The 23,469-nt window shown below is 50.4% G+C and overlaps 2 protein-coding genes across 5 annotated transcripts in view; both read left to right on the forward strand.

The window, feature by feature from the left end:
• Hoxd4 (homeobox D4) overlaps positions 1–12,463 on the forward strand; it is a 17,669-nt gene extending 5,206 nt beyond the window's left edge. The window contains exon 3 of the transcript XR_003847340.1: positions 12,338–12,463. The gene's annotated coding sequence lies outside the window, so the exon portion shown is untranslated. The remainder of the gene's footprint in view (positions 1–12,337) is intronic.
• The window catches only part of Hoxd3 (homeobox D3), a 24,777-nt gene extending 2,762 nt beyond the window's left edge, over positions 1–22,015 (forward strand). Inside the window, exons 1-4 of one of the 4 annotated variants that reach the window (XR_003847339.1) lie at positions 1,312–1,759; positions 20,479–20,695; positions 21,134–21,407; positions 21,564–22,015. Coding sequence is in view for 3 of the 4 variants with exons in the window: in XM_029557301.1 (XP_029413161.1) it covers positions 12,422–12,962; positions 14,823–15,580 (1,299 nt within the window). In the remaining variant the exon portion in view is untranslated. Of the gene's footprint in view, positions 1–1,310; positions 1,760–8,036; positions 8,123–12,337; positions 12,963–14,822; positions 16,423–20,478; positions 20,696–21,133; positions 21,408–21,563 lie in introns of those variants that run through there. The other 3 variants (XM_029557300.1, XM_008855315.1, XM_029557301.1) reach the window with 3 other exon arrangements.
• Positions 22,016–23,469: the final 1,454 nt, after the last annotated feature.

Below are 23,469 nucleotides of genomic sequence, written 5' to 3' on the forward strand. Positions count from 1 at the left end.
CCCACCCCCACCCCCAGCCACCTAGGGCAGGGAAGGAAAAGTCTCCATCTGGGAATGTGCTCTAGAGAAAGCTAGGTGTGGAAAGGCTCTAGTGCCCATTTGCTATTATTTATTTCCAATTTGTTGCCCCAAATATGAGCCAGAAGTGTTTGGGTGTTTTGTTTTTTAAATCTTTGTTGGCGTCATGACTTGGGGGTGGGAAATGGAGTGTTTACTGAGGACAGTGCTCCTCTGACTCCCATCTCACTTGATCCATTGCAGCCTTTTGTTGTGAGATGACATTGTCAGTCAGTCCCATGGAGTCTGCTCATGAGATGCTTTTTAAATAGAATCGACCAATGTTTTGCTGCCAGTGATTAAAGTATTATTTATACTAATTGTTGCCTGTAGTTTTGATGTAATTCGTTGATCTATATTTGAAATAAAAAAAAGTGTAGCAAAATCTCCCTCCTGTTTGGTGCCTTGACAGAGCATTCTTTTAAGTTTTCTAAAAGCTAACATGCAAAATAAACAATGTATCATATTCTGCAATAAAGTAGACACCAATTTTATTTGGTGCCTATGGTGTGAAAGTTAAGTAAGCCACACAAGGCTTATCAGTTCTGCTCCCCTCAAGCCCCTAGACACACATTCCCAATTTGGCTACCATATTTTGTGAGCCTGAAGTTGAGTCCAGAGTGCAAGGTGGTCGGCAATATTGTTGAAAGAGAAGTAACTGCGTGGCTTATAGGGGGCTCCAAATCAGCTTTCTATCCTGACCAGCCCTAGACACCCTTGAGTGTAGGAGTCCTCAAAGGAGGTTTTCCAGTCTGGGTGAGAGTGCTGGTCCTGGGCCCATCTGAGCTGACTGGTTGGTGGTAGTTGCTCTGACCTGACCTGGCTGGCCTCCAGTCTCAGACTCCTATTTTTCAGGGGGCCTGCTGAGCCGCTCTGGGGCCCCTAGCACCTGCCTCTCCATCCCTACACCTTTCTTGCCCCTCAGACAACAGTAAACACTCCCCATTATAAAAAGTACCATGCATTATTTTTATCACTAGAGCTTTCCCACATCTTGGCCTGGGCTTTCTGAAGAGGGGGCCAGGACAGGAGACCCAAAATAGATGGGGGAGAGGGGTGTCTTGCTGGAGACAGGAAATGAGCAGAATGCATAAAATCGGACATGTGTCCTTAATATATGGAAGGACTCGCCCCAGACGCGTGGACATGTGTATTTATAAGAGCGCAGACAGAAGTTTAAATATTCAGAAACATATTATGATTGTCCTCTGCCCGTCTTCTGGTTAATGGCTCCTCCTATGCCCACCGATACATCAATACGGTGGTGTGTATTGAATCACCGGCAGGGATGAGGAGGAAGCGAGTCCATCGCCAAGCCCGCTGAGTACAGTACAGTAAATCGGACCCTCGGCAGACGGCGCTTCCCGCCCGCCAGCCGCCATGTTGGGGAGCCCTCCCTGCCCCCCGCGCCGGGCTGGGCAGCCGGGGCTCGCCGGCAGCCAGGGGAGGGCCTCTCATAACCCGGAGAATTTTCAAAGTGCGAGGAAGATGATAAGAATAGATTTCTACAAGTCGTGACCACGTGATTGGCGAAATAATTAATTCAGCACGTCCCTTAAGAAACACGGAGTCGTCATTAATCTGCCACGCAAAGGGCTCTCTCCGACTTGGAAAGTGCAGGGTTCCCGAGAATTCGGCCCGCCGAGGGGGGCCGCGCCGGCCTCCACCCGGCCCTGGAAGCGGGCGCGAGCGAGGCCCGCAGGTAAATATTTTGGCGACTTTTATTTCATCGGATTTAAATCCTTAATGAACTTAGCTGTCAGAGCCGCTGACAAATAGTTGCCTTTGCTTCCTGATTTGGAACCGCGCGCCGGCGAGAAGTTGTTAGTGGCTTGGATGGTGACCTTTGGTTCAGCAAAGCTTTGCACTTATGAAAAATTACTGCGAGCGGCCGAGTGTGTGTGAGAGAGAGAAAGAGAGAGGGGAAGAGAGGGCGGGTGTGGGTGAGGGTGAGGATGCGAGGGTGTGCGAGGGGCTCGGGTGCCAGGGGTGAGGGGCTCGGGTGCGCACAGGCTGCTGAGACAACAGGAGTTGTAAAGAACCCGCCAGGCTGGGGACGCTCCTGGCGCACGCGGGCCGAGGTTGCCCGGTCGCCTGTGTCTACCGGGAACAATGGTCGCTGTCACGGCATCTGCTGCCTATTCTTAAACTGGCGAGAAAAGGCCCCGGCCCTCTTTTCAAGCGAGGCTCGTAAATTTTTCTTTGCGTCATAATACAAGGCTATAAAATAGAGTTGAAATTTTACCCCAGGCAGGTTTTAACCAACAGATAATGATTTCCGAGTTGCTTCTCCCACTCTCCTCCTTCCCTACCCTAAGCTCTGCGGCTGGCCACCCCAGCAAGCAGTTTCTCTCCTTCTTTATTTTGTATTTGTCATTTTTCTTAAAAAGACCTAACAAAAGGCAGAGAAGTCCCTGCCGCCCAAGTCGAGCATCCCCGGCAAGGCGGCTCCTCGGGAAAAGGAGTTTGTGGGGAGGCCGGGGCGAGAAGGCCACAGTGGCTCCCATTTCAGCCTACTTTCACCCGCACTCCAAGATTTGAGGTCCTAAAAGCCACTCCGTTTCGGTCCCACCCCACCCTAGGCGAGAGCAAGCTGCAAGTACTCTTCCTCTAGCTCGAAGCCCTGACCCGGTATCGGAAAACAACCTTTTGGTTCCCCTCCTCCCCCAGTTTGTGCGCAATTGCCTCCATTGACTTTGAGGATATTTATTGCGAGCTGTGTGTGGTGGTTATTTGGGGGGTTGTATATCTCTCTTTTCTCTCTCTTCTCTCTTTCTCTCTCTCTCTCTCTCTCTCTCTCTCTCTCTCTCTGTGCATATTTCTCCGTCGGGACAGAAACAAAGTTTCCCCGTTATGAATTATACATCCAAACAATAACACATTAATTCAATTATTCAAAGATGACAAATGTTTATGTGCTTAGCAAGTGACTCCAGAGCGCAGATTCGGAATGCTTTCTCTGAGCCACTTAACGTTTTTCTCAATGAGAATCGTCTCCCCTCTTACCCCACCCACTTCAGTCCACCCAGACATCCCCCTGTAGGCTCAGAAAGGAACCCACAAAAAAGCCGCCCCGGTCACACTAGAGGCCCGACAGTCAACAGCCTCCCAAGGCCCGGTTTGGCGGGCACAGGCCCGGGCTATTTTATCAGTGTGACAATTGCCCGGGTTGGTGTGATAAATCATCGTAATTCCTGAAAGGGTGTGAGGCTGTTGGGGGCCGGGCGAGGACTGTAAATCTTTACGGTTTATTGCTCTATGAACATATGCTCCGATTGAAGAAGGCTTAGATCCTTTCTTGGAGACAAATTCCCGCAAAGCAACCCCCCTCTTTGGCTGGAGTTAACACTTGCCTCGGCCCCGCAGGCTCGGCCCCAAGTTGGAGGCTTGGGGGCGGGGTCCTCTGGGTGGGGATGGAGTGGGGCAACCCACAGTCCGGCTACGACGGGCACCCTGAGTGGGCCTGTGCCCTGGCCGGGAAAGGTGAACAAAACGATGTCCAGTCTAGCGCTGCTAGGTCCGGGGACGGGTCCTCCGGGACCAGCCGGAGTCTCTGGATTGAGGATTCAGAGGACCTTTTATCCTTCCCCGGGGCTCGTTTATGGCTTTGGGGCACTTTTACTAGTAAGAGCGCTTGCAAGCCATGAAGGGGCATCAACACCACTGATGCCGCTGAGAAGGGGAGAAAGCCGCGTTCAGAGTTCCCCTTAGTGCGGGATTCCAGGATGAGGGCCGGCCTGAGACAGGTCGGTGAGAGCTCGCAGGAACGCCAGAGTGAGCTCTGGCCCAGCATGCTTTACTTTTCTTCCCACATGCAGAATACCTACCGCAATTCTCACCTAACCACTTGCAGAGTGGTGAGATCCGGTTCTGAAGTGTTATTCTAAAACAGAAATTTCCTTATTCCCCAGGTAAGCCCGATTCCGCAGCGCCCTCGCCTCCTAGGAGGCGCCGCAGGAAGCGGGAAGCGGGGGCATGGCGGCCGCTGGGCCAGCGGGATCCGTTGGCCCTGCGCCAATCTGGAGTCGCACAGGTCAAGGTGGGCAGGGGTTCCGCTCCTAACGCAACCACAGACCTCAAAAGACTTAATGGAGTGCTCAGGGCGCAGAGAAAGGTGGTCACTCTGGGTCCTGCCCGGTTGCTAGGCGATTTTTCTGCCTGCTGAGTCTGAGAACCCCAGCCAGCGCCCTAAGGGGTAGTGTGGTGTCAGGGGAACAGGCCAGGGTTGAAAAACAGCAGGTCTCACCTTATGGCAGGAGCTGGTGCTGTGGTACAACTTAGGTGCCTGGCGGGAGGGAGTGGGGAGAGCAAGATCTCGACTTAGGTAGCAAGGAGGGCACCTTGCCTGGGCAAGGGCCAGACCTGGAGTACCTGAGCTTCGGTTTTACAGCCCTCTCCTAGAGATGCCTTTCAGGGAGGCAACCTCTACCATTTCCAATCCATTGGGAGGTCTGACTGAAGGCCCGGCCAGGGTCAGAGGTCGTCGCGGGAAGAGACTCCCTTGCCCGCATTCCACTGCCTGTGACCTGGCTGTAGCTGAGCAGGTCTCAAGCTGTGAGGATGGAGGCTTTCCTTCTGTCACCCACCAGTGTGCCCCTGGGAAGACCCTTGGGTCCCATGCTTCCTGAGCCCCTCCTCCCAGCCCCCAAGCCTGGCTGCGCTCCTGGGCTGGATGGCGTGAAAGTTTCAGCCTCAATCAGTACAATCTTCCTTCGGGGTCACGTGAACAAATATGCTCGCATTTGAAGGCAGCGTCTGTATTTCCCGACTATGAGGGGGTTTCCGGGGCTCTCTCCAAATCCAGAAAGGACCACGTTCCGAAAGCAAAACAAACCCCGAGCTCTGGGGGAGCTAGGAGAGCTGGGCAGGAACCCAGGAGTGGGTGGGGGCGCGAGTGGCCGCCGCTCTGGGCCTGGGAGCGGACCCGCGGGCTGGTGGACCGACCAGCGTGCAGATCAGGCGAAGCCAGCTTAGGGACTACAAACTCGTTCCTCCTGCGTTTATTGGTAGTTGAACCACAGCCTGGTTCCGTTCTACCGGGAATTCCGCGTGCTCCGGTATATGGCCGAGTCGGCGAGCGCGCAAGACCAGGGTTGGGACAGTGTTGTCTGCAGACAAAGAGGGAAGGCTAGCTCTGCCCCCCACTGGCGCCCACTCTGAGACCGAGGACACCAGGTTTATGATAAATTGGGATCCAGGTAAGCAATTGCATGACAAAATGTAAATCTTTGGGCACAGGGCTACTTGCTGCCCTGAGAGGGATACTAAATATGATTTATTTTGTGTAATCTGTGATCTTGATTATTGCCAATTGGTGAGGCAGCTGCAGACCTAGATACACTTCAACATATACATCTAGGATGGTGATTAATTGTAAGGAGGTGCACTTTTACGGGGACATTACCCGCCTACCAAAAGGTTAGGAGGACACTACCTTGCCAGGCTTGGAGTGTTTCAGGCAGCCTTGAGTGGGTGTAGCAGTTTGAGGAGCGGATCTAGTGAGGGAACTGGGGGTTGGAGTTAGTATTTTGAGGGCAAATGTGCAGTTATGAGAATGGGTTGAAAATGAAATGAATAAAAAGAAACTTTTTTTACACTGTCACTACCAAAGTAAGATGGAGCGTCATATTAATTCTGTGTCTTGGGTTGCTGGACTGGGTGCAGGCGAGTTGATTTATATGTATTTAAAATAAACTGTGTGACCAGACAGCTCCCTGCATTGTTCTAAGAGCCAGCTCCACACACTCAGCCTTTATCTCTTGCTGTTAGCTTCCTATTTTTTTTTCCATAGGAGTTAGAATTTTCCCCAATTCAAACGAACCCCTCTAATTACCCTGAGGAGTTTGGGAGGCTTCCTCACAGTCTCTCTCGCTCTTTGCCGAAATGACAGAGAACAGGTTGAGTATTTCTGGATCCTTCCCAAAGAGTAGTGAATGCTAAATCATACTGGTTCATGCATCCTACATATCCTTTTTTTGAGTTGTTCTTCATGGCTCCAGGCTCTGAGAGGACAAATGGTCCCAGGTCCTTACTCAGCTAAGGCAAGAGTGAGTGACTATGAAGCCCCAATGGGCCAGACCAGAATGGACTTCCATAAGGAAGGAACCCCAAATCCCTCCCCAAGTTTAAGTTGGGACAGGCCTCAGTGGAAGGACTGGTTTCCAGGGCCCTAGTCATCAAAGGAGAACAGGAAAAGTTGTTTTGTCAATCAGCTGTGCTTGGCTCCATCAGAATTTGAAGTCCGTGGACATTTTTCTTTGCTCCCTCACTGCCTCGGAGCTGCGAGTCTGCCAGCTTAGTCAGCTGAATCCAATTACTGCGAGCAGCATTTCATTTGGCCCCATGGAGCACTCACTTACAACTTGCCCGAAATTTTCAATAATCCCTACCAAGACTCTCAGCCTGACCCTATCCTAAAGTTTCCCGGGGTGCTGCTGGGGGTGAGGTACAGGGCCTGGTTGCCTAAAGCCAGTTCTTTCCTTACAGCTTGCGGACAGGACTCTCCTCCTTCTCCCTAGATTGTGGCTGTGGAAATGATATTGGAGCAAATGGCGAAAAGCCAGTAGGGTTAAAACCATGATTTGGGATACCCAAAAGGCCAAAGTTGGGCCAGTGCTGCATGGCAGGTGAGCAGGGGAGGAAAGGCAGGAAAAGGGGCTGTGGGAGTATTTCTTCTAGTGACCCAACTTTAGCCAACTTGGGGACTGTCTTCCCTTTTCCATGTCTCAAGCCCACTAAGCCCAGAGCTCAGAGCCATCACTCACCATAGAAAGCCCAGTCTCAAAAACTTACCGGCTTCTTCAGCTCCTGGAAAACAAAATTTAGCTAGATGCATTGGAGTGCGCAGTTCTTCTCAGGGGATGCTCCTATTTCTAAAGAAGCCCTTTGCAAAATAAAAATATCAAGTGGCAAAAGTTGACGTCCGCCCACGCGCATGTATTACATAAAGCATTTGGAGATTGGGGCCGCGGGTTTGAGTACCCTGATACCTTGCAAGTCCACCGAACTACCCGTGGGCCGGGTGCAGCCGGGTGAGTTGGGCGTTAAGGAAAGGACAAGTGACAGGCCACCCTGGACCCTAGTGTCTGGGAAGCTGAAGCTGTGGAGCTAAGTTAGAAGCCCTACTGGGTTGGGATCTATCCAAGGCGCTTCCGTTGGGTGTTCATTAAGGGGTGAGTTATTGTGGTGTGAGCCAAAGGTCACTTCAAAGGCTTATGGCTAGGCTCCCTAGTCTTTAAAAGAGCCCAGAACGCTTTGTGTGGCGTTTTCCGGGTGCAGTTTAGTGTTTGCAAACTACTGAGTCGACAAATTGCACAGAGCAGATGCAAGAGGGAGCCAGTGCCTCTGCCTTCACCTGACCCGGGGCCAGTGCCTATTGGGCAGCCACAGTTGTGAGCAGCTTCTTCGGGTGTGTTTTCTGGTGAGGTGGGGAAGATTGTTGGTTTCTCAAGAGGTTTACAGCCTAATTCTACCAAAGGGTGAGCAGCCCAAGCCCAGAATGGGGTGGGTACTCACTGTAAGAAACTCAGGAAAACTGAGCTAGTGATATAATGTGCAAACCAAGAAATAGCTCCTAGCTTCTTGTTCATCGGGCCCTGTAGGACAACCCCCGTAGGATTTACCCAGGTGCATCTACATATCCAACCTCCTTTCCTGCTGCTCTAAACTGTAGCCTTTCTCCCACCTGCATTCCCTGCTCTCCCAGCACCCTCGGTCCCACTTGGCTCACCCCCTGGCCAGAGGGCCTGGTTCTTTCCAGGTACCAGGCTCTCCCCTCCCCCATCCAGCCGAGGATTCTGGCCTCTAGCTCTCTAGGAGCCAACTGAGTCTTCATTCTGCGGGGGGAGAAGGCGTCTGGGATGGCTAGGCACCACATACAATAGTCACATTATGACACCCTTAAAGGGGGTAAAGTCTCTCCTCGTATGTTTTTAAGAAAGAACAGGCTGCCTTTGAGTTTTCCATTTTGTTCCAGATCCGCTTCCACAGAATATCAAAGGAAACTGAAGAGCCTACAAAAAGAGTTAGGAGACAAAATTCAAGAAAACACACATAACAAATTGTGGTGAGTGGGGGGTGATTTAAATAAATAATTCCACTACTTCCACACCCCCCGTGCAACTCAAAGTAGCCATCTCAGGATTCATACATCAAGACATAAAACAAAGGGCGGCTTTGAAGTGGATCACCTCAGTGTGAGCTGCTGCTTGTTACATGATAACCGATCATCCGCCTTCAAATTTATGGCGCTTTAATAGAGTCAGCCCAGTGCCTTAAATGCTGGATGTGTTACAGTACTGAGTTATCTAGGCTAAATAGGAGTGATTTAGAATGGGCGTCTAGGACTTCCCAAAGGGCAGAAGAGGCTCAAGCTGAGAATCGGGAGAATCTGGGCAAATAGTAAAGGAGTGGTTTCCAAAACCTGAAGTAGAAAACCATCAGTAGCAAGCCGTTGCTCGGTTCCAGTGAGTATCAGGAATGACCAGTAAGAGTCCTGGCCATCAGGAAGAGATCCGAGGGGTTTTTGAGGCCCTGGCTTAAGCAAAGTAGGGAGAGGAACTGCGACCAGTCTGAATCTCAGCATTTTAAGAAACCGTGCAAGCAGCGCTCCATTACCACACTCCTCCTACGACTGGCCCTAACTGACGGTTTCCTTCCACTATTTACTGAGAGTACAGAGCTAAACACAGCTGGGTGTTGCGGCCTCCCTCCCAGCCCAAGCCGCCCTCTCCCACGTCCTTCCTGTGATGCGGCCAGCGAGCGAACGCCCGGCAGATCTCCGCGAGTCCATAGAGTAGAGTCGGAAGCCACGGGGCCGCAGATCTTCGGTCCTTAGCGAGGCTTGTGCGCATCTCTTCCCGCCTTGCCACCAAACAGAGCCGCTTCTGGCCAGCGCCGGCCACTTTATATAATCCCTCTGCTCACACGCAGGGTGCGAGTGGGAAAAGTGCGGAGTAGGGAATTCTTTTGCTGCACTGCCTCCTACGCGGAGCCTGCTTCCCACTTCTCAAAAGTGCCGGGCCTTGGGAAGTGTTTTTCTTTTCATTCCTTACTGAAGCGTTTACTGCTGCCGTGGTCGCAGTCATAAATTTTGTTACAAACCACAATGACAGGCGCATTGATATGCACCGTGAGAGCTCCAGCTGCTTAATAACCCCGTCCCCTGGCCGCTGTGAGCGCCTTTTATTTATTCGGTATCATATTAGGTATTGATCCTGGGCAGAATTAAGTGCAGTGAGCAAGTATCAGGGCTTCTCTGCTTCTGAGGCAAAGCAAGCTAGGCGGGCCTGCACCGCTGGGGAGCCCGAGTTGCTAGCTCAGAGAGGATGCTTTCCTTCCTTCCTTCCTTCCTTCCTTCCTTCCTTCCTTCCTTCCTTCCTTCCTTCCTTCCTTCTTCCTTCCTTCCTTCCTCCCTCCCTCCCTCCCTCCCTCTTTTCCTTCTGCCTGGAAACCATTTGCCCCGTCCTCGGGGTCTGCAGCTAGGCCTCCAAGCTGAGTTGGGTAACTTCCAGGGACTTTGGAAAAGGACTAGACAGTGCCATTCCGCTCCCGTTTCCTAAAAGGAGCAGAGGTGCCAGGGGACAGAATGGCTACATCGTTCCATTCCTCTGGCTGTGGGGTGGAAGGAGGAGGAGGAGAGTGGAAAGACGACTGAAGACTTCCCCAAACTACTGCAGTCCGGCACAACTGCCCCTCCCCCACAGAGCTGTCTTCACCCTCCCTCCCCCCTAAGGCATTTGGGCCTTGGAGCTCAAAAGAGCAAAGGTACCAAAGGGTGTGAAAAGAAAGCCTTAATGGGGGGGGGGATCGAAAAGATGAGCCACTGAACAGTTGACCATTGTCCAAATGATTTATGACCCAGTCCTGCTTTTTAGGTTCAAGCAGAGTTCACAAGGAGCAGGGCTTTCTGGAAAGAAATAAGCCTTTTTACCACTTTTGTAACAATAGTCTCAGGTTTTGTTTTGAGAGAGGAGCTTTTTCAGGTACTGTATTGGGGGGCCTACAAAGTGTTTTCCAGGGTGAAAAGCACTGTTGCCTCTCTTGCTTCTAGAGAAATGGGCACTAGGTCATGAACTGGGCCTGGAAATTCCTTAAGACAAAGTAAATAGGCAAGAGGAGATCACTGTGGTTGCTCAGCAAGCGGACCAGCATCTGTACCTTTGAGGTCTGTACATAGAAAATTGTCTAGGACTATGCCACAGGAATAAATATGTTAAATCATCTGTCAACATAGACCTGCTTAGTTTCTCAAGAAACTATTTTAATGCAACTGGTCCACCTTCCAAGGTTAACCTGGACAACATGGAGGTGGAAGGGCAATATTTTGCTTCTACCATTGCCAATGGGATGACAGAAGCAGCAAGTTCTGGTGTTCTGAGAGCCTGATATGACCATGTAGACATCCAGAAGGTTGAGTCTGGAAGCAAGCTCCCAGAAAAGCCCAGAAACTTTACCAAGCCAGTGGATACGTTCTTTGGCCTAGGGACAGACACATACAAATACTAGTCACAGAAGGAGATTTAGCTGTCCATTTGATATTCAGATATTTAGCTGTCAGGGAATGATACTGAAAGTGAATCAAAAGGGAAAATACATTTAGTTTTGTTAGGTAGATATCCTAACTACACATTACATGTACCAACAGAAACAATTCCTACAACAAAACATCTTAGTATTGTAGTAATCCATTGAGAATGGCCTCTCATCAAAATAAATGGCACAGTCACTTATATTCTAAAACAAAACGGGTACTATCAAATAAAAGCTAATTTGAAGAACTTTCTAAATTGGTTAGGCTCTATGGTAAAAAAAAAAAAGTAAAATAAGGAGGGAGAAATGAATACAAAGAGGTTTTGGTTCCTGTGTTCAAATCTGATTGGTCACAAATTACATAATGTGGTTCATCATGGTGACTATGATAGAAGCCAGGGAGAGTTTCTGGAAAGAAACTTTGCCTGAAAGATGAGATCAAGAATTAAGGCCAGAGAGCTGACCTATGAGTTTTCTTTATCTAACAGACAACAGTGATTGAATGATATTAGTTATACTTTAACTCCTCAGGAGCCTTTCAGAGGGGAGGAGGGTGGGAAGAGCACCACCCCCCATGAAGAATCAGTACATACAAAAGGGGAAGAGTTTCCCTGAGTTCCCCCCCCCATTTCTAATTCTGGGTCCATTCATCTTGTCACAAGAGTTTGATTATAGATTGGATAGGAGGTAGGGTGGGATGGAAGATCCAAAGCAGAGGTCAATAAATGTATTTATTTATGTAAAGATCCAAGGGAAAATGGATAAAGTTATACTACCATTTACCATTCACCCATACTACATGCATTTAAAGGTCTAAATCCCTTCACCCATTTCTAGTGACCCTTTTAAAAGTAGTGGAAGGACAAAGTAAAGGTTGTAGAAAAATGTAAATGAAAGAAACATTACATAGCCTCAATATAAGTCCAGAAGTCCTTAAGTCCTCTTCTGGATTTTCACCTCCTAGTTTTCTACATTGTAGATTTCATTGTGATAACCCACAGAACTAACTGGGAAATTCTCACCTTGTCATCAAAATGGACTATCTGGGCCTTCATGAAAGATGCTGTGATTTTTGAAACCAGGTGGGGAAGCTCTGAGAAGCTCTGACTATGCTATAAGCTTTCCTTTTGTCCTTTCAAACATTGGGATTAGCGCTTGGAGGCAGAGCTGGGTGGTAGAGACCCCACATAGCATGCACAAAGCCCTGGGGTTGAGCTCTAGCTCTACCAAGCAAATGAAAATCCTGAAATTATCCAAAGACCAATGACTGTGACCTGCTAGTCCTCCATCCATCCATTCAATATTCATTTATAACACTTAATACATGCAGACCATTACATTGAATGTTAGTAATATCTAGACAAAACACAATCCCTGTCTGTAAAGAGCTTACAGTTTAGGGGGAGCCAGTAAAATATGTGAAGTTGTGTTTTCCTATGTAGGCTCAAAAGCTGTATCTTGGAGAAACAATTCCCTAAGAGAATTTGGGGGTGGGAAGAATCATCTGCTTCCTTAGGCTAAAGTTGAGCCCAGGAGAAGAAAAGGCCTTTTCCTACACAGAGGAGAAATTCTTCTTAACTTTTTCAAGAGTTCATATAAATTGCACTTCATTAAAAAACACAATCCAGAACTTTGCCCATCCCCCCACCATGAGGTGGGTGGGAAGCAGAGAGCCTGGGCTAGTCCTTCTATATTGACTGGTCTTGCCAATGACAGTCTCTCTGGAACCTCTCACTTTTCTTCTTGGCAGGTCACTTGGAGCTTGGGGGTTGGCCCAGCTCTCTCAGGATTCAGCAGACACTGGCTGTGGTGGTGAAGGACACAGTGGTAGTCAATGTTATTTGAGCAGGGTCAGCAGGCCCTGGAGCTTCCTGAGTGCACCATGCAGAAGGCTGCATACTATGAGAACCCAGGACTCTTCGGGGGCTATGGCTACAGCAAAACCACTGACACTTATGGGTACAGTACCCCCCATCAGCCCTACCCACCCCCTGCTGCTGCCAACTCCCTGGACAGTGATTACCCAAGTTCTGCCTGCTCCATCCAGAGCTCTGCACCTCTTCGAGCCCCATCCCACAAGGGAGCTGAACTCAATGGTAGCTGCATGAGGCCTGGCACTGGGAACAGCCAGGGTGGGGGTGGCAACCAGCCTCCTGGTCTGAACTCAGAGCAGCAGCCACCACAACCACCTCCTCCTCAACCACCTACCCTACCCCCATCATCGCCCACCAATCCTGGAGGTGGAGTGTCTGCCAAGAAGACCAAGGGTGGGCCCAATGCTTCTAGCTCTTCAGCCACCATCAGTAAGCAGATCTTCCCCTGGATGAAAGAGTCCCGACAGAACTCGAAGCAGAAGAACAGCTGTGCCACTGCAGGTAGCTCTCTGAGCAGGTCATCCCTGGACCATGTCCCGTTCAGACTGGTCCCAGAAAGCCCCAATTACCTAGGAACCAAGAGACTCAGGGCTATAGAACAACCTTTCAGGCCTTATATTCCAAACTCCTACTCTTGCAGAAATGCCCATCATTTTTAGTGACCTTGATTGGGTCTATCCTCTTACAGGGACAGAGTGCTTAGTTTCATTGCTGGGCAGGTTTCCTCAATTAGTAGATTGTTCTATCAGCTGACATAGTAAGTAGTTGCCTTTCTGGGCTGCTGGTCATAACTCAGCTCTGTTTCACCCAAGAGCCCTTCAAAATTTGAAGGCAGACTGGGAAGGCTACATATACCTATAATCTCAACACCTGAGAGGCTTAGGCTGGAGTATCTTGAGTTCAAAGACTGGGCTACATAGTGAGTTCCAGACCAGCCAGGACTCCATAGAGAAACCCTACCCAAAAGCCAAAACTAAATCCTCCCCCCAAAAAGGAGAAAAGCATCAAACCCAAATAAGTTATAAGCATTATCTCATTTATTTAATTTTCCAAAGAACTCTTTAAAGTAGGTATGTGATAACATCTTCATTAGCCCAAGATTCACAAAACTGTGAAGTGGTGGACTTTAATCCATCAGGGCCAACTTCAGGCCCTATAAGACATAACCATGAGATTCTACTTAGCTTACTCCAGTCCTCTTCTCCCACTGCAGTGAACCCATAACAAGGAAGAGATTGTTCTAGGGAGAAATGTATTGGGAACAAGAGTAGCTGTTGCCTTCTCACCATGGATGGGGAGAGACTAGAGCTGAGGAAGACTACTCTAGGTCCATCCTGGGATTTTGGAAGAACATGGACTAGGAGCTGATGCCTGCTCCTCTCTGCTCATACTGTTTTGTTCCTGAAATTTTCTGGCTTTGTGTTATCTGATGGGGTTTATTTTTCAGAAAGATGAACATGCTTCCAGGTCCAGCGCTAGATTGAAACTTGGGATATGATTTGTTCTCAGGTCTCTGTTCTGCCTGATACTCCCTGGGCTGCTGCTCCTAGGGGAAAGTATCTTCCTGCCTGAAAACTCCTTCTTCTGCCCCTCCCTCCTTAGCTCAGACACAGGCCCTCCCTCCCAGGAGAAATCCATTTGTCTTCCCAGTGAGGGAGTGGACAAGCAGCTGAGGGGTGGCAGGAGGTGAAGCCAGCATAGAGGCGCCTGCATCTAGCATTACTATACTCAACATGCTTTCAGTCTGGCCTTGGGACCTCCTAAAACTTCAGGGCAGTATCTTTTGGAGGGGGAGGGAGTTACTTATTTCCATGCCTTTGGGTGCATCTAGGCTGGAGTGAGGTGCCAAGATCCCTATCCCCATTCTTTGCTCTGTGGAGTGTTTGGCCCAAGAGCCATCCTTTAAGCAAATAAGTTAGACTGAGAAAGAGCTGCCTCTGATCCCCCTCCTCCCCAGCAGCAGAGGTTGGGAGGAGTGCTCAAAGAGGGTCTAGTCCTTCTTTAGCGCACAAGGGTCAGCCTCACCAACTGCTTTTAGCTTCCCAATTAAAGTCCTTCATGGCCTTTGGGTTGAGATGAGAAGAAGGGCTAGGATGGCCGGCTGGAAAGAGAGGGCAGAGTATATTCTACCCCAGAAGGGAGAGGTTTGCAGGTGCGACTGACAGGTAGGCCTGGGGGAGGAGGGTGTGGAATGAGTTCCTCCTTGGAATCACCACCTCTCAAATACCTCTTCCCTGCCCCGGACAAGATTGGAGGCAAGGGAAGGAGAGAAGGAAAATGGAGACAGGGAAGCACCCCCTCTTCATTCTTGAGGTTCCCTATCCCTCGCTCAGCGCCCTCTCTGTCTCCCTCCTTGCCCAGGAGAGAGCTGCGAAGATAAGAGTCCGCCGGGCCCGGCGTCCAAGCGAGTGCGAACGGCATACACGAGTGCGCAGCTGGTAGAGTTGGAAAAGGAATTCCACTTCAACCGCTACTTGTGCCGGCCGCGCCGCGTGGAGATGGCCAACCTGCTGAATCTCACCGAACGCCAGATCAAGATCTGGTTCCAGAACAGGCGCATGAAATACAAGAAGGACCAGAAGGCCAAGGGCATTCTGCATTCTCCCGCAGGCCAGTCTCCAGAGCGCAGCCCGCCTCTCGGAGGCGCCGCGAGCCACGTGGCCTACTCAGGCCAGCTGCCGCCGGTGCCCGGCCTGGCCTACGACGCACCCTCGCCACCCGCTTTCGCCAAATCACAGCCCAACATGTACGGCCTGGCCGCCTACACTGCGCCGCTCAGCAGCTGCCTGCCGCAGCAGAAGCGCTACGCGGCGCCCGAGTTCGAGCCCCACCCCATGGCCAGCAACGGCGGCGGCTTCGCCAGCGCCAACCTGCAGGGCAGCCCGGTGTACGTGGGCGGCAACTTCGTCGACTCCATGGCTCCCGCATCCGGGCCAGTCTTCAACCTGGGTCATCTCTCGCACCCGTCCTCGGCCAGCGTGGACTACAGCTGCGCCGCGCAAATCCCTGGCAACCACCACCACGGACCGTGCGACCCTCATCCCACCTACACAGATCTCTCGGCTCACCACTCGTCTCAGGGACGCCTGCCCGAGGCCCCCAAACTGACACATCTGTAGCGGCCGCCGCTGGCCCGAGGGCGCGGCGCAATTACCTCTTCAGTTTGGGTGGCAGGGGTGTTGGGCGGGGCACTTCGGGGACCCCCTCCCCCCGCTCTGGCCTGGCCGCCGTCTCCACGATCTCTGGCCTCCAGCGGCGGAGGCTTCCCGACCGAGCCTCCCCTCCGGGGCGCGTCCTCCTTCGGGTGACTCGATATAAATCAGCCGCAAGGATCCTCGCCCCCCCCCCCCGTAAACCTGACAGTGCCATAGACTGTGGACCGAGGGGCTCCAATCTGGTAATGGTGTCCCGAAGGTAAGTCCGAGACCCATCCGCGGCGGGTCCTGCCAAGGGATTAGAGCTCGGAGACCCGCGGGTCAGGCCCGCGTTTAGCTTAGTTTCGGAGACCTTAATTTAAATGCTCCTTCCCTTCCCGTAAGGATTGCATTGGACTAAACAATCTGTATTTATTATTTGAAGCGAATCATTTCGTTTCCCTGATTATTTATCCTCGTCTTAATGTATTTATGTGTATACTTGTAGAATTCTCCAACCGAGCCTAGGTGGGCGCTCCCAGGCCTGGCGGGAGGGGGGCCATGTTTCACCACTTTAGTCCCCTTGGCCTGAACTAGTTGAGAGTAGTTTTGAACAGTTGTAACTGTGGCTGGTGTTTGTAGTTTATGACATAAAGAACTGAGACCACAGATTGTCCTTCGTGGGTAGAGTCAGACAGCCGGGTGGCACGGCACGACACTACGTTTGTCGTCCTCAGCATCCGCAGCCCTTGCCACTCGGAAGTTTACTGGTTTCAAATTGTCTGGTACTATCTGAACAAATATTTAGAATAAAAAAATTTCTCAGTTGGAAGTGTATCTGTGTTAATCACGCACATTTGCAAGCAGATCAGTCTGTCTTTTATCCCGCTGGATGGCTCAGAAAAAAAAAAATCTTCTGAAAAACTATTTTATTTATTTGGAATGTAGTGCACAAACTGGCGTGGAAGAATACTTGATTACATTCAAGCTATAAAAACTGGGTGGGGAGAAATCTTTGGACGCAAACCTAGAAACATTCTGGGTGGGATGATTGGAAGGCTTCGCCAAAGCAGCACCTGCCTGGCTGTTTCTAGCACCTCTTTCGACAGGATCGACTGTTAAATTTAGGGAGGCCAGAGCTCATTTTTCGGCATTAAGTAATAAAAACTAAACTTTGGGAAAACCCTGACAATCAAAGAAAGTAAGAGGAACGGGAAAAACTGAGCTATGAAAGCTAAGGTGAAAGGGGAGGGGAGGGGATCATTAGAGACTAGCACCCCAGTTTTTCTCTAGAAAGGGCACTCACAAATTTTTCCTTTGTAATGGTTGGTAATTCATTTCTAAAGAAAACGAATGTTCTCCATAATGTAAAGTAATAAAAGTTTCATTCCTGGAACACAACACGTTTAAACACCTTGTTTACTCCTGTTTCTTTGTACAAAACCGGGCAAAATGTCCTAAAAAACATAATCATTTTTGTAAATATTGCTGTGGCTCTAGCTAGGCTTAGACACTTAAAACCACTTCAATGGGAGGGAGCACTTGGAAACGCCTTCAGATAAGGTTCAATTCTTTTGTATTTAAGCAAGTCGGCCCGCATCTCTATTTGGTTTGGCAAATAATGCAACTTCTACCACACCAACCCCCCCCCCCCCCCGTGGCACGAGGTGAAATCCCTATTGTGTGGAAGTAACTTCTACTCTTCTGGTGGAACAACAATCGTTTCTATATGGATGTCTGTGTTTCTCACAGTAATGATGGCTCAAAATAATATTTAGTTTCTTTGTTCCTTTGTGCTGTTTTAAAAATGGCATGTTAGATTGGGGTGGGAGGGGATGTCCTTTTGCTAAATTTCACTCTATCTGAGCAGGTTTAAAGTATATATGTTGTAGAATTGTTAACAGAATAAATGACTTCAATGGAAGGCGTTATTTTACCCACTCTCCAGGCTTTACATCGTTTCTATGAAATTTGCATCCATAGGCAGAATTTATAATTGTCTTGTAAGAAATTATTTTTTAAGCTATTAGGGAAATCAAAGAAGAGCTCGCTGCCTTGTAGGGATTACAACCACCTTTCTTAACTGGCTAAATATTAAATAGATGAATTGTCAGGCTGTTTAGATTCAGCCCGGTTTCCCTCATCTCCTCTTCCTACCATAAATAATAATAAAAATACATAATGCATCATGGCTCCAGGCGTTTTCCAGCGCGGTCTGTTACCGCAGGAGTATCTGCTGAGTCTGCGGGTGTCTGCCAAACCCCAAGTGTCATCTGTGGCTTAGGGTTTCATGGATTAGACTTTAAAGGTGTCTGGCCCGGCTGACATCAGCTTCCTCTCACACACAGGCTCTAAGCAAGTTCGGGGTGGGAGCTCCCTTAGGCGGTGCAGCCACTCTGAGGCCCAGTGTGTGTGTAGGGGGCCGGGGGGGGGTCGTTGCCACCAAATCTGCGGCCTTCTTCCACCTCTGGAAGTTCTCGGGACTTCAGAGAATGGCTTGGTGCTTCCTGCTACTGTAGAGAGTCACGTGACGGGCACACTCGCTCCCCGAAGGTTGGGGGCGGTGGCGAGTTCTGCGAGGGCGCGCTCCCTCGCGGCCGCCCGCCCGCCCGGGTGAGCGCTGGGCCCGCGGCACAACCATTTAAAACTTAATAAATTATAAACAAGCCGCCTTGGCCTCCGCCATAAATTCCGCTCCTCTTGAGCCTGCAATTAGTATTAGGAAGCACCCAAGTCTAAACACAACCAAATGCCCTCGGAAGGGCCCGAGGTTGCAAGCCTCTATTTATTTCCCAGTGCCACCCCCCCTGCGCCCGAGGTTCGCACACACAGTCGCCTCCTCCCCCGCCACCGCCCGCAGTACACGCGGCTGGGTTCCTGCTCGGCCGGGGAAGGTCACAATAGCTGCTCTATCCGCGGAGGCGCCTGCCTCCTCCCTCCCGGGTCCTGGAGAAGCAGAGAAAGGAGAGTGGGGGAGGGGAACCGGGCGACGGCAGGAGCCCCGGCCTGACAAGATAGGGGGGTGTCCGCAGGAGTACAGGGAAAGGAAACCTCCACCCCAGCTTGTGGCTCTCTCCAGGGACCAAGTGCTCCGGGACAAAGAGGTTGCTCAAGCCGTCGCCCCTGGGTTGAGGGTGCCCTGAGCAGCCAGGAGCCCGAGCGCCATTGTGAGAGCAGCTTCCTCTTGGATCTGTCCCAGAGAAGGCCTTCGGAACAGAGGGGCGACCACGCCTGGAGAGGGGGAACCGCTGGGCCTCGTTTGAGGGGCGTTGGTTTGGGGAGATCTGCCCACTTTGCTTAAGGATAGGGAAGGCTCTTTAGTTCAGGCCTTGGCTAGCCCTGTTTTTTCTATAGCCTTGAGGGAGGTGGGGGTCAGGAAGGTTGTGGCTCTCCATGTATTTGAAGAACTTTAGATCTGAAGAGAAGAGATCGGGTCTTGAGCTGAGGCTCATGGATGACAGTTGGTTAGGTGGGCATCCCTGGTGGTTCTGATCAAGCAATCAAATGTGAATTAAGGCAGATGGCCGCCACAAAATGGAGGTGGGAGCGGAAGGAGGGGTTTAGGCAGAGGGAGCACTTTACTTGCAACCAGGGAAACCTCCTGATCTGTTCTGGAATAGAGTGCCCAGACTCAACTGAGCTAGCCAGGGGGGTGGGGGTGGGAAGGTGTCCAGGAAAGCCCTGGACAGTAGCCCTGGCCACTTGGAAGGAGGTAAGGGTGATTTAATACATATTCCTCCTTCTGGCTTTCAGACCTCAGCCTCATCCAGGGACCTGACAGAGAAAAATCCGCCTCTGATGGAATCATTAAGTTAACTATCCATTTGTACCATTTCTTTGTACAGGCTTTCAAATGGGAGAGAGGAAGAGAATGGAGGGAGTACTTCCCCTTGGTGCAGCCCCAAGCCTAAGTCCCTAACAGACACACATTAGCCAAATTGGTTTCTCAGGCCCCAGAGGCTGCTAACCTTGCTGAACAAGATTTTTCAAATTTCTATCTGTAAGAAGTATTAAAAGATAGTGATTACCTATACTACTTGTCCTTCCTCCCTCCCTCTGTACCACCCCACGGTGGCTCTTGAGTGAAGCAATCTTCTCAGCCAACAGGTTTAGAAGCCCAGGCTCTCCATCTGTTGAGGTTTTTCTTTGAGGAGGATGCAGAGGATGTGAGTGGGTGTATGTTTGAATAACAAAGAGGTAACCCTTCCTTCTAATAACAAGTGCTCCTCTAGTTTGAGGAGGGGGGGGCACAAATTTGTTTACACCTTCAGTATTCAAGGGTTAGACACAGGCCTGTTTTGACTTTATCCTGAGAACTGGATGAAACTTCCTTCTGAACTCAAGAAGTGGTTAATCCCAGCTAACAGGTCTAGGAAGGTCCTCTTCATCTGGGAGTTCTTGGCATAACTTTGATCCTTCTTTCAGAAACTGGAAGAAAATAGGAAGAACAGTTTATGAGTAGGAAGAGAGGCAGATGGCCCAGAGTCACAGGTTTAGAGTCTCATTACTTCTGGGCACTGCAGATTCCCAGGCAGGATATATTTAGGACCTGGGTGAACAGGCCTGTTCTTGGACACTGAGACTTGTAGGGAGTGGAGATTGGGTTGCCCCAGACAAGCCTTACCTAAACCTGGCTCACCTAGCTTTCTCTCTCAGAAGGCCTAGGAGAGAAAAAGACTGCATAGGTGAATCCTCCCTCCTTACTGCAGTGTAGTGCTGAAGAGGATTGTGACTGGAGAGGACCAGCACTTCCAGCTCATGGTTAGAACTCATTCCCTTGTTTTCTTCTCCACTACAAATGCTCTTACCATTGGGGTCCAAGGCCAGGGTCAAATGGATTTATATATACCTGGCCTAAAGCCCTTTTTCAACATTTTCCTCAGGTCTCACATCCTCCTTGTCAAGTTGGAAAGTTCAAAGACAATCCAAACTGAACAGACCGCCACACAGGAAAGCAGACTTAAGGAAAAAGGACGCTCCATCCTGGGCAGTAGCAGAGGCAGGTGAAGGCTCCAGATCTGAGGCAGAAACTACTTCACCTGTCTTCTGGTTCTAAGTCTTGTGATCATTACTTTTTTCAATCTGGGAGTTAAACCCAAGGTAAATATGGTAAATGATAAATATGCACTACCACTGAGCTACCCCCCAAGCTACTGGCAAAATTCCTTGACTGGTTCCTTTCATTTCTGAGTAAGTTCTGGAAAAAATACCAAAGTGGAGTTTAGCATTAGAAAGGGCCAGAGGAAGAGGAGGAGATCCCAGTTTGAATGAGGTTTTTGAGAGCTTTGGTTCAGATACAGTGGATTGACAGGAGGAGCGGGGCTTAAAGCAGTCCAGCACGGCCTGTTGGGTAGGGCCCTTTCTGAAAGAGGTGACCGGGGAGGAGCTGAGGTTTCCATTGTTCATGCCCTTGGTCTGCAAATACCGTAGCCCTCACGACCTCTTCCTCCCGGCCGTGGGGAAAGTGCGTCGCCTGAGAGCAGCTCTGGGGAGTTGGCTCCAGGATCCCTCACTGCTGTGTGCTACCCCTTGGGGCAGGGACGACGCCATCCCCGCGGCTATCAAGGAACACACAAAGGAAGCCCGGACTCGCCCGGCTCTAGGATCCCTGTGCTCTGAGGCTGCTGTGTTCCTGAGTCCGAGCGCCCAGGTCGCCCGCGGGAACAATAGCAGACGCCTGCCCGGAGGACCGGGCGCTCCCGCGAGCGTGCCGCACAAAGCCCGCTCTGTCCACGCCGCCACGTGACGCGTGCTCCGCCCGGCCGCGGCCGGTGCTCAGCATCCACCGGGAACTCTCCCCGGAAGACAAACGGTGAGTTAATCACCCTACCGGCTGGCGGCCGAGTCCCCTCGCGCTCTCCCCGGAGGCGGGGGTGGGGGTTCCTCTGTGTGTCTAGGGTGGGGGGCTGGAGAGGTTAGTCCTATTAAGAGTTCATCAATCACCCGGTGTGCACTTTTCGCTCGACAGCGGTTCCTCCTACTGCAGAGCAAGTCCGGGCCAGCTGGGAGCCGACCAGAAACTGCGAGCGGAAGACACAGGCGCTGGGCCCAGCGCTCCCGGAGGGCGCGACCCGAAGCGGATGACGGCGACCAGGAGAGGGCCAGGCCACCTCTCACTCCCCCCACCGCGCAGGGCCCGCCAGCCCCGACCTCGAACTTCGCGGCGAACCAGCACCCACGCCCCGCCCTGACCCACTGTGACCCCGCATTCCCTGCCCTTCCCCCTGCCCGCCAGTGACACCCTCACAGGCGCGCTACTCATAGAAAGAGACCACGCCTTCCTTTAAAGGCAGGAAAAGAGAAATCCCAGCGGAGTAAGGTTTCTTGCAGTCCCTAAGTCTGTCTGCAGAAGTGTTTGCGTGGGAGGGAGTGGGGTAAGACTGCTGTTGAACTTGGAATAAACTTGAATGCCATTTAAAATAATACATGTAAAAAGCTTCACTTGCAACGACATCTTCGTTTTCTACTGTGGGAGCAAAACAGATTCTTCAGCTTTTGGGGTGTTCAATTTAGTAACATCATAGAGGATAGACTGCGTGCGCCTAGGGGCAGTCATGAGCCTTGGAGTTCTTTGCAACAGGAGGGTTTGCCTGGAGTGGGTGGTGAAGTGGACACATTCCTCTATGTCTTCTGGAGTGGCAAATGCTTTCTTTGTATATTCTTAAAAAGTTCTGGCCTAGTTCCCCTTTTCCCTTTTTTGCAGGATGGCCTTAGCTGAAATGTTTCTGAAGGCAGCTCGCCTCTTTCAGCTTTCAGGAAAGAGCCCCTGAAGTAGGGACAGTCTCAGCTCTGTCCTTCCTTCCCTCAGCCACCTTCTCTCTCCTCATTATCTTGGGCAGAAATTACCTTATTTTGGAGAAATGTCCTACTAAGGGTTTGCTTCAGACAAATAGGTGAGGCATTAAGCCTCACACAATATCCCAACCTACTGAGCAATGAAAAGACTGGTCCTGCTGTTGGTTCAGGCTGCCCTTCCCCCTTGCCTGTCACCAACACACAGTGAGCTATTCCTGTATGCACTGAGTTGAGCTGTGAGATGCAAGGATGTGTCCCTATTTGTGCCCTTCAATCTAATGGGAAAGAAAAATAACGCTAAAACAATGTGATAGGATCTGGAACAGAAGTTTGCTCAAACTATCCCTAGGATAGAGAAAAGGAGCCATTAACCATACTGCATTGTCAAAACAGCTAGTCAGAAGAAGTGCATTTGGGTTCCTGGAGAGTAAGTGTTTTTGAGGCCAATGAGGGAATAAAGCAATTCATGCAAAAAAACGAAAAGGGAAGATAGAGCAAGGAAAATAGCTTGGAGTGGGCTGGGAAGTTCTTGTTGGGAAGAGAGTTTATACAAGGTTTACATAAAGGAGTCTGAACTCCTGTAGAGGCAGTGGGGAGCTACTGAAGGCTTTAAGCTGAAACAGGTTATCTGACTGAAAAGGTAACTCTTGGGGGCACTGAATCTAGTTGGAGAAAGGCAATAGGAGCCAAGAACAAAGGGGTTGTTGAAATAATCCAGTAGAGAGAGGGGGTGACATAGTAAGGCTGAAGAGAAAAGAATTTCAGAGGTTGAACTCACAGGACCTGGTAACCAGTAGGATGAACACAGAAGAGCTGTGACATTAATTCCTAAGTTACTGTGTTGAGGGCCTGAATGGAGAGTCAAGTCATGGACCAAAATGGAAAGAGGGAATCCAATGTGTTCAGTTAAGTCTACACTGCTTTGCTGCTGATACATTGTGTGACCCTAAGCAATTCATTTAATTTTTCTGAACTTCAGTTTCATCAGTGAAATAGTCAATAAGGATACATACCTCATAGGTTCATCATTAGCAGGGTGTGTGTGTGTGTGTGTGTGTGTGTGTGTGTGTGTGTGTGTG

Source organism: Nannospalax galili, unplaced genomic scaffold (genome assembly GCF_000622305.1).
Source record: "Nannospalax galili isolate Female #2095 unplaced genomic scaffold, S.galili_v1.0 scaffold346, whole genome shotgun sequence".
NCBI classification, from domain to species: domain Eukaryota; kingdom Metazoa; phylum Chordata; class Mammalia; order Rodentia; family Spalacidae; genus Nannospalax; species Nannospalax galili.